The 10,031-nt window shown below is 43.8% G+C and overlaps 2 protein-coding genes across 4 annotated transcripts in view; both read right to left on the bottom strand.

Moving 5' to 3' along the window:
- The window catches only part of CCDC110 (coiled-coil domain containing 110), a 31,930-nt gene extending 26,664 nt beyond the window's left edge, over positions 1 to 5,266 (bottom strand). Inside the window, exon 1 of the mRNA XM_013008070.1 lies at positions 5,063 to 5,266. Coding sequence (XP_012863524.1) covers positions 5,063 to 5,266 — 204 coding nt within the window. The remainder of the gene's footprint in view (positions 1 to 5,062) is intronic.
- A 1,241-nt stretch (positions 5,267 to 6,507) lies between these two features.
- Positions 6,508 to 10,031, bottom strand: part of PDLIM3 (PDZ and LIM domain 3) — a 32,664-nt gene continuing 29,140 nt past the window's right edge. For all 3 annotated transcript variants that reach the window (XM_004696147.2, XM_004696149.2, XM_004696148.2), the window contains 2 exons: positions 9,564 to 9,675; positions 6,508 to 7,209 (listed from right to left, as the gene is read on the bottom strand). In XM_004696147.2, coding sequence (XP_004696204.1) covers positions 7,020 to 7,209; positions 9,564 to 9,675 — 302 coding nt within the window. In that variant the 3' untranslated portion in view covers positions 6,508 to 7,019. The remainder of the gene's footprint in view (positions 7,210 to 9,563; positions 9,676 to 10,031) is intronic.

Genomic DNA, 10,031 nt, shown 5'->3' with positions numbered 1-10,031 from the left:
CAGCTTTCTTCACCACATTTGCTTATTCACCCGCTTTGTCTTCAGCGGTTGTGTCGGGAAGGTGAGTATCATAGAATGCCAATTTAATAGAAGAAAAGTATTCTTGCATTGAGGGAGTACTTGATTGGAGGCCCAATGTCTTTCTGCTACCTTAATACTAAACCTATAAATATAGGCACATAGATCTATTTCCCCATCCTCATTTAAATATATTTGCATAAGTACATGTCTTTATCTAGACCTCTACAAATGCCCTTTGCCTCCCAGCTCTTTCCTCTATTCAATCGCCTCATATACATGTGAAAGCTGAACAAGGGAAGACTGTAGAAGAATTAATGCATTTGAATCATGGTATTGATGAAGAATATTGAAAGTACCATGAACTGCCAGAAGAACAAACAAATTTGTCTTGGAATAAGTACAGCCAGAATGCTCCTTAGAAGTGAGTATGGTGAGACTTCATCTCAAGTACTTTGGACATACTATCAGGAGAGACCAATCTCTGGAAAAGAACATCATGCTTGGTAAAGTAGTTACATATTATTCTTTTTAAATAAAGGCATACATTGTCTAAGAATTGTCTTCATGATATTCTGTAAGTTTGGGTATGTTAAATTTTCATTTTCATCCATCTCAAAATGTTTTCCAATTTTCCTGTGATTTCTTCTTTGGCTAGTTAGGAATATGATATTAAATTTGCGCATGTTTATGAATTTCTAAAAGTTAATTCCATTAATTTAATTTCATTTCATTGTAACTCGAGAACATATTTTGCTTGGTTTGAATCTTTTGTATGTTTATTGAGAACTGATTTTGGGGCTAATATTGGGTTTATACTGGAAAACATTTCATGTGCATTTCAGAAGAATGTGTATTCTGTTAATATTGGATGTAGTATTCTAGAGGTGTCTGAGGTCTATTTCTATGTCCTTGTCTGACTTCTATCTGCTCGTTCCAGTCATTATTGAAAGTGACATATTCTCTATTTCTTGTTGAATTACCTATTTCTTCCTATATTTCTGTCAATTGTTGCTTAATGTGTTATGGGACTCTTTTGTTTGGTGCATATTTGTTCAACATTTTTATTTTTTTTAACAATTGTTAGTCCTAACTTGGGCACCATTAGTATAATGAAGGCATTAAAAGAAAATAACCACTAAACAAAATATAATGTATATCAAACTATGCTTTAAAAAGAAAATGAAAGACATTTCTCAGAAAAAGTGAACTAAATTTCTCATTTTCAGGCTATACTAAAGGATTATAATTTCATTCAAAATGACACGTGTTTTATGATTTTGCATACTGTTGCAACTTGTGTCTTATTTTCATAAGTAAGCTTTACCACCGTATTTTACATGTTGATGACTTTACTTTCATCTTTTTCTCTATCCAATGAATTGTAATGTTAAGTCTGTACCTTGGTGTCTGTTGATGCAGAAGTTTGACTCCCAGTAGCAGACCCTGAGCAGCCTGCCCTCGAGTTCTAAGGCAGCCCCTCTCTTGATAAGATTCCTTCCCTGCTCTGAAAATCCCTTTCTCTGACACAGAGGAAATTGCTAGAGCAGCTGCCCCCAGCCTAGAAGGTCTGGGCACTGCAGGATAAGACTGGTGTATTGCAGTTTCAGATGGTCTAGCCCGTCTTCAGCGGCTCAGCTGCCTCACTCAGGCCACCCGAATCACCCAACCGTTCAGACTCTACCGAGTGGACGTGAAAGCTGGAGGAGCAGAGTGGCTGTGTGTTCCTGGGTTGGGTAAGATGGGGCTCACTGACCACTTGAGGTCATCTTGTGGGGCTGAAGCAGTGTGCTCCTGCACCCCCATCATCCTGCTGCCTGACTTGACATAGCCCAGTGGACAGGGATTTGGGTGTGTGCAGGCAATGACCCCTGCCCACCATAGGGCCAGCTCCAGCTCATGCCCAACCCTTCACCACTCTCCTGTGTGAAGTACCCTGGTGCGGATCCACTGTAAGGAACTCACTGGCTACAAACTGCCCCAGAGCAAATGCAGTTTATTTAAACGGTTCAGTTCCCACTTACTGGAGTATTACAAAAACTTGATCCATGACATTTTGCCTACGAGTTACACTTTTCTTATACAAATGTGACCAAACGTAGCATAATGACTGTAGAGAGTAGAACTTCTGTTTTGGGTTTCTGAGGCTGGAAAACTTTTTTTATTTTCAGCAGCTGGTGTGTTTTGAACAGCTGACCTTGTGGCTGGCAGTCCAATGCCTAACACTCAGAGCTAGAAGGACTCCTTACATATATATGAAGTGCTCTCAAATACCATGATAAACTTGAGAGAATTAGCTGCATGATATAGAGGGGGAGGAGCCCAGGTGCTGTAGTGGATTATGTGATGGGCTACTAACCATAAGTTCAGCATTTTGGAACTCAAAACCAGTTCGAAACCACCAGTCACCCCTAGAGAGCAGGATGAGGCTTTCTACTCCCATAAAGAGTTACAGTTGTGGAAACCCCCAGGGGCAGTTCCATTTCTGTCCTATAGGGTTCCATTCAATGGCAGTGAGTTTATTTTGAAGAAATTTTGAAGTAGTCACACATCACTTAAATTGTCTGGATACTGTTACTCTTTTTTCAAACTTCCTTTTATGCTTAAGATACAGATGGTACAGAACTAATAAAAATAACATCCGCTATGATGGCTTGATAAAAAAATAGGTTACAAGTAGTTGGTTCCTAGGACTGAAATAAAAATCTATTCGAAGGACCATTTGACAAACTTTTGCAAACAACTGGACAACTCCAGGAGAAGTCAAGCTCCGTCTTGCAGATTTGTGAGTGTTCCCTAATTGGATGACTGACATGTGTTAGATGCTCTTATGCAGAGATAAGTAACTGTGTGCAGGCCACATTCCACTATCACGCTTTCTTCTGCTTACACTGGTGCAAAACTATGTGATAACTAGAACTGGCTTTTACTTCATCAACCTCACAATTGATCCAGAGCCTAACAACTCTATTTGGTGTTTATGCTGGAAAAACCGCAATTTAGCTAGTCTTGAGTCCAAAGTTTCTAGAATGTCAAACTGTAATCATGGATAGTCTCACTGATCATGGGTAGCTTTGGTAAATCCATCCATCTGTAAACACAGAGACCAGGCTCTTTTCTAAGACTATGTGGTATTCTGTGAGCTAAATAAAAACCAGTCGGCATTTGTTCTCAGGACATGGATTCCTGCATAAAACATGCCATGAATTTGCTATTGAAGGACACATTTTGGGAGTGCATACCAGTACAGGGGACCTATTGCTTCCTAAATTGATTTTATATATAAAAGTTTGCATATCCCTATCCATTTCAACACTGTTGCTTTCGTTTAGTTCCTTATACATTAAAATTTTCACATAATAATAATTTCTCTTAACTAATGCTATAGGGCATCCATCTGCTTTCCATGTTTAAATTTCTGGATTTAATGTCAAAAGAATCATTTTAATTCAAAATCATGATCACATAATTTTAAGGTCTGCTTCATAAGTTTTAGTCATGTAGTCATGAGTTATCAAATTTAGTCCCCTCTCTCCTTAATTTCTCATTAGATAGCTTTTAAAATATCCAAAGCTCTTTAGTAGATATTTGAATCTGCAGAGTTCAATAGGTACTGTACTGTTGTTAGGTACCATCTAGTTGGTTCTGACTCATAGCGACCCTGTGTACGCGAGAATGAAGCCCTGCTCCCTCTTGGGCCACCCTCACATTCGCTGCTGTGCTTGAGTGCGTTGTCTCGGCCCTGGTGTCATCATCTAGTTGAGAATTGTCTCTCTCACTGACCCTTTACCGAACGTGTACTCCGCTTCATATAAAATAAAGAAGTCGTGTCTGATAACTAACCCGTAGTGTCTGTGGAATGTATTGTTTAAGGTCTCAGGAATGCTTCTTTAATCTTATGTAATTGCTTCATTAACCTCGTTTTGGTACAGCACTCGCCCAGTCCACTATGCACCCTGTCTTCCAGCCCAGAGATGCTCCATTATATCTTCTCCAGATATTACCTGGCTCACTTCCACCGATGAAGTTGCTGTGCAGTGTGTGTGTGTGTGTGTGTGTGTGTGTGTGTGTTTGATTTTAAAGTATTTCTTCAACAGGTTTCTCCAGGTGTCCCTTTTTTGTTTTTTAGCCCCCCCTTTATCCTCTGGTTCAGAAATACCTGATTCTGTCAATTTTCATTATGGAGGACAAATTAGATTGCCTTTAATTTTGACCTTTCTCAGATTGTTTTGAAAGCAGTTCTCATCAGCTGAAGTTGTTCTGGATGGGTCTAGCAGGGAGCTTTGGGAACTCTGACAGCAACCCTTGGGGCCTTGGGTACAGGAAGGGTAGACTGGGCAACCAGGAAGGAAAGGCACCTCTGGCGTCATTGTTCAGAGGAGGATCTTCCATGTGCCATTAGCTGTGCTTCATGGGTTATGCGATGAGTGGCAAACCTCAAGGTCAGCAGTTCAAAACCACCAGACTCTCCTTTGGGAAAAAAGATGAGGTTTTCCGCTCCCGTAAAGAGTTACAATCTCTGAAACTCACAGCGGCAGTTCTACTCTGTCCTACTGAGTCAGAACTGACTCCACGATAGTGAATGTTGGATAACCCAACAAGCAAGGTACACCTGGGTTTACTTGTGCAACTTGTTAATCTCTATGAGCCAGTCTACATTTTTTCCTACCACATCAAAGACCCCCATCTCTCCCTCTCCCAATTCCACAGCACCTTCCGACGAAATCACAGCCTCTTTTCCATCTTGCAACTCCTGACAGGGATTACTTATGCATACTCAAGATGACTTATGTATGGGCTTATTTATGCTTATTAGTTTTATTAAATAGCTTAGTAGGTAAGCACAAAGCAGCCCATGCTTACTTTGCTTATTGGATGAGCAGCCCCTGGTTGTCTCTCTTCAGTGCTGTAGCAAACCATAGGTATCAGCACACCTTTGTACCTTTCAACATGATGTTGCTGTTACCTTCATTCTCTTCTTTCTATCTTTGAAGGTTTTGACCTTTAAAAATATCACCTTATAATGGTATCATAAAATGCTTACCTTCATGAAACTAACTTTACTGAGCATAATGTCCTTCAATTTTGTCCATGCCATTAGGTGTTTGACAGACATGCCATTATTTTTAAAGGACGTATAATCTTCCTTTGTGAGGATGTCCTCGAGTTTGTGTATCCATTCGTCAGCAGAATTCTTGATTGTTTCCAAGAAATTGCGATCCGCATGGGTGTGCCTATGACTGCTCATGCTCTGTTCTGGGTTTCCTTAGGCTATCTCTCAAGTAGAGATATTGTAGGACCAGGAGGTACTTAAATTTGCATTTTAAAGGCAACGCCAAGTTGGTTTCCATTGCAGTTGTGCAATTCAGCACTCCCACTAGCAATGCACGAGCTGGCAACACTCTCCACATTCTCTCTAGCACTCATTACGTTCAGAAGTTTCTTATTTTTAAAAAAAAACCTCTATTAATGAATTTGATGCCATCCCAGGTTGTCACCTCAAATGTCTGGTGAGGCCAGGTAGGCCTGGCTCTCTACATGGGGCCAAGACCCTGGACAGGTGGGTGCCAGATAGAATCAGTTAGGTTGGGGAGAATCCAAGAGCAATGAGACTTGTGCTCCGCTTGGGATTCTGGGAGGATGAGACTGGCTCCAGAGAACCGGTAGTGCTGCCGAAGAGCTGTGCTGCCAGTGTGGGCAAGGGGAGAGCCAGAGGGGCCTGAACGAGTGCCCTTGCCCCCTGCCCTCCTGGGGCACCATGGCTTGTCCTTGGAGGGACGGTTCCAGAAGTTTCATGTGTCTCCAGGGAGGAACACGGCAAGAGAGAGAAGAAGTAAGTTGGGGGCATTGCCACGACGGCACCAGGCCTGCCTGGCACACTGCCTTGGCCAGAGCCCAAGTGGAGTTCATAATGGAAGCACAAAGAGCCTGGGATGCCAGGACGGCGGAGCTGAGGCATTGGAAGTGGTGGTGGAGATGGGTTATTGCCTGGCTCCAACCAGGGGGAGAAAATCCACAAGAGAAATCGTGAGTTTCAGCAATGGGTACAAGCAGGGTCCTTTGAAAGCTGCAGCACCATCCCCTTTCTCATCAGGCATCTAAACTGCTTCTACTGTGTGTGTGTGTGTGTGTGTGTGTGTGTGTGTGTGTGTGTGTGTGTGTGTGTACACCTTGAGAAGGACAGGCAGTGCTGAACCTGGGAGCACAGAGAGCCAGTTCTGAGGGACGTGGGAGCTTGAATTTAACTGAATATCTGTCTGAAAGAGGACACTGAAAATTGAGAGAGACCCTTTTAAAGCAAAACCTATTCTTTGTCTAAAGGAGATTAAATTACCTTTGGAGGTTACTGGGAAAGGGTAGGTGGTTTATGGAAACTAAACAAACCACATTAAAAAGAAAAAGAAACCAATCTGAGTTAGTATATGATCGGGCCCTCTCCATAGAATGCTAACATTGTTATCTTAATTCACCGAGTGCCACTTCGTTCAATGTTTTTCAAAGGCTTTATGTATTATTTATTATGGTTGCATCCAGTGGTATAATGTTTGAAATGAAACTCAAGAAATCTAGGCATGCACTAGCAGAGTTAAAACATACAGACAAGTGTAGGCTGGGTGACAGTATAAGACGGTTATTAGGCATTTCCTACAATCGCTCAATTTGATAAGGCAAGACAGAACTCCCAGAGCATCTTGATGGTCACGTGTGTGGTGGTTTAAAATCAATGCAAATTTAGGAGTAGAGCCTACAGAAAAAGTATTGCTTCACATGCCATGGTTATTGCTAGTCCCAAAGATTAAAAGCTGCAGAACCATTCGCACCTTTTTGTCAAATCGCACGGCCTTTGCTGCCCCTTGCTCCACAAGTTAAACACGTACAAATGCTCCGGCTGCCGATTTGCACGCGACTAGATGCTCTGCTCCTGGCCACAGCCAGCAACGTCTGACTCCTGTGTAAATGCGTGTGGGGGTGAGTACGCCTGAGGCCCGTCTGCGGCCGACTTAAGCTTTGGGGTAGAGAGTGACGGTGTCGTAGCCCTCGGGGGGCCTCGTGCGGGCCCGGGCGTGCGTTTCGCAGTACAGCTCGCCCTCCACGAAGAAGTAGCCCTTTTGCTTGAGGTTGAGGTTGCAGTCAGCACACACGAAGCATTCCGGATGCCGGTACTTATCCCGCGCCTTCACCACGGCACCGCTGTTGGAGGGCAAAAAGAGGTCTACTGAAAACCACCATACCACACCAAACCTAGAATGCGCAGATGTTATATTTTACATGCAGGAAGCAGTGGCCTCCAGCTGTAAAACCGTGCACAGCTGTGAAGCTCGAAGCCCGGGAGATCTGAGAGCATCCTCATAAAGCATCTCCGGCTTCTCTCTGATGTTGAATGTTTTCAGGCTTGAAAACAAGCAGTGAAAGGGGAGTGGGGGTGGGGGTGGGACTGTAGAGTTCTGCTTTATGGTTTCCTCCCAGAAAAATCTTTGCAAGAGGGAGACCTGATACAGATGCGACCAACACCTCTGGGAACGATTTGGATTTTGACCTACACAACCAGATTGGTTTCTGTTTCGGTGGTCCAGGCGCTCTGGTGCAGCGCACAGAGCAAACAGATCAAACAGACGGGATGGAATTTCCAGAGTGGGAGGAATTGCCTCTACTGTCAAAACAGTTTACTCCAGTTTAGGAGCAAGAACTGATTCTGGTAACATCATCAACGGGCGTGCTTTCTGCTTCTGAGCTCCCCGCCCCACCTTTTCCTTTCTCCCACTCTTTTTGCTTTCCAGCCTCCTGCCGCTTGGCCTCCTGGGCTGGGTGCTGGCTAACTAAGTGGCTGAGGGGGCCTTGTGTGGGAGTGGTGACCCTCTCGACACACGCTGTGGAGAGCTGAAAATGATTTGGTTCTCTTGAAGAACTCAACCAGCAAGCAGGCCTTTTAAAGGCAAAGTCCCTTCCAGTAGAGTTGACAGGAAAATCTTCCAGTGCAGCTGGCCCCCTGAATCTGGACTTCCTAAACTGAGAAAAAGTTAATTTCTATTTGTTAAAGCTAAAACAATAATAATAAATAAATAAAGGCAAAGTCCTTTGAAGTGCATTTTAATTTTATCTTTTAGCATTTGTGCAACGTAAGAAACTGAGGCAGGATAATGTGTTCTCATTAACAGCCCGGCACCTCCCGCCTTTCCTTTCCTGGGTTTAAACAGTAAAGGAAATCTTCAAAGACTATTCACCAGGAGGAAGGGCTTTTTGAAGTGAAAGTTCTTGAATGTGATTTTTCATAACCTTTAGGGCCAATTCCTCTCCCCACCCCCACCCCTCCCTCCCTGAAACTATCTGAGGGGACTTCGAAATGTTTGTGGAAGACTGGAATGGAAAGACAATGGCGGACTCAAAGGGATTCTATAGGAGAGAGTAGAGCTGCACCTGTGGGGCTCCGAGGCTGCAACTCTTTACTGGAGTAGAAAACCTCATCTTTCTCTCCCAGAGCAGCTGGTGGTTTGGAACTGCTGACCTTAAGGTCAGCAGCCCAACCCATAACCCGCTAAACCACCTGGGATGAATATTCTCCTTCTCTCTGTCGCCGTGTCTGGTGAATTGGCTTACTGAACAGACATCCAGCTTTTGGTGGGACAGTCCCGATTTTTAACATTTTTCCCCATGTCCTGAGGCATTTTTAAAAAGTCCCGATTTTTGGAAAGAATGCACGACAAGCTAGGGTATACGGTTTTTGGCTGCCATGTAGCTATTTCACCAGGATATGAGTTTTATCAATGGTGTCCCACTTTTGTCCCGCTTTACCAATGTTAAAATCTGGTCACCTTAATTAAGTGGGTGCCCCATCATCTGCTTTTCGTGAACACTTTCACCCTCCACCCTCCCTCCCCAGACAGACTATTCCATAACCTCCCAAGGCTCCTACCCTTCCGTCCTGCCTCGAAGCTGCCAGCACTCTACACTCTACACTCCCATCTGCGGCCTGTAGGGTTATTCCGTAACTGGGGTCTCCGTAACTCACAGATTCACCGAGGTTCATGTTGCAAAAGAAATTGATTGCCTGATAATCCCACCTTGTGTGACCAGGACACTTTCTTGTGATTTAGGCAAAGTTTTACACAGCAAATTAGGGTTCCCTTGAACAATTTGCATACAAATTGTTCGTTTGCAATTTTCACAATGGGTCAGCACTCGCATAAAATCCTTTCTGTTTGCTCTATTTCCATTGATCTAGCTTCTCTTCCCTCCTTCCCTGGAGCCTCCTCTTTGCCTGGGAGTAAAGGTTGAAAGAAAAAAAAAAGACTATGGCATTTTTGCCACAAGGTTTTTGAAGCCCCATCATATCTACAACTCAAGGTCAAGGTTGCTATCTGGCTTCCTATGCCAGCTTTAGAGCACTTTTAAGGGGTGCTTGGTTCCTCAGATGTGCTGAATTTGTGAAAACTAAATGCTCTAAGTTTTTCAAAATTGCCGTTTTGCATATAAGGTCCTCAAATATAAGCAATATAGAACACTCTCCAGAGTTCACAGTGGATTCGTGGGTTAAAAATGAAACTTACACAATGCCGCTGCCACATTTGTCACAGAGTGGCATCTTCGGTGAGGCACCCATGCCGCCGTGGGCCTTTGTAACTGGAGCTCGCACGCTCCGCGTCCCCACAGGACGGTCATCTGAAAAACAAAGTGTTTCCATTTGTGGCCAGGGAACAGCTGGCTAGAGTTTGCACTTGGCTTCTATTTTCAGGCGTGCACTTTAACCTAAGGATTCTTAAGTTGCACTGGCACTTCCCTTCCCGAAGGAGCAGCGTCCTTTCAAGCACCGAGACTTAGTCCTGAAGAGAGGGTCTTCCAGGGCAGCACTTAAAACACATTTGCTGCTGCGGCTGTTGGAAGGAGCTGGTTCAGAACGCCCCATGGAGCCCTGCATGTGTTTGTGCAACTTTTAAGGGTCAAGATGCAACTTTTTGGTGTGGAAAAACACTGGCGCATAAGCCCTCCCAGAAGACAGTAGCGATTGGCCTGTTCTT

This window comes from Echinops telfairi, unplaced genomic scaffold (assembly GCF_000313985.2).
Source record: "Echinops telfairi isolate 266 unplaced genomic scaffold, ASM31398v2 ScPeMD7_9;HRSCAF=40, whole genome shotgun sequence".
Lineage (NCBI taxonomy): Eukaryota > Metazoa > Chordata > Mammalia > Afrosoricida > Tenrecidae > Echinops > Echinops telfairi.
The sequence above is the reverse complement of the archived record's forward strand: the minus strand, read 5'-3'. Positions and strand labels throughout refer to the sequence as shown.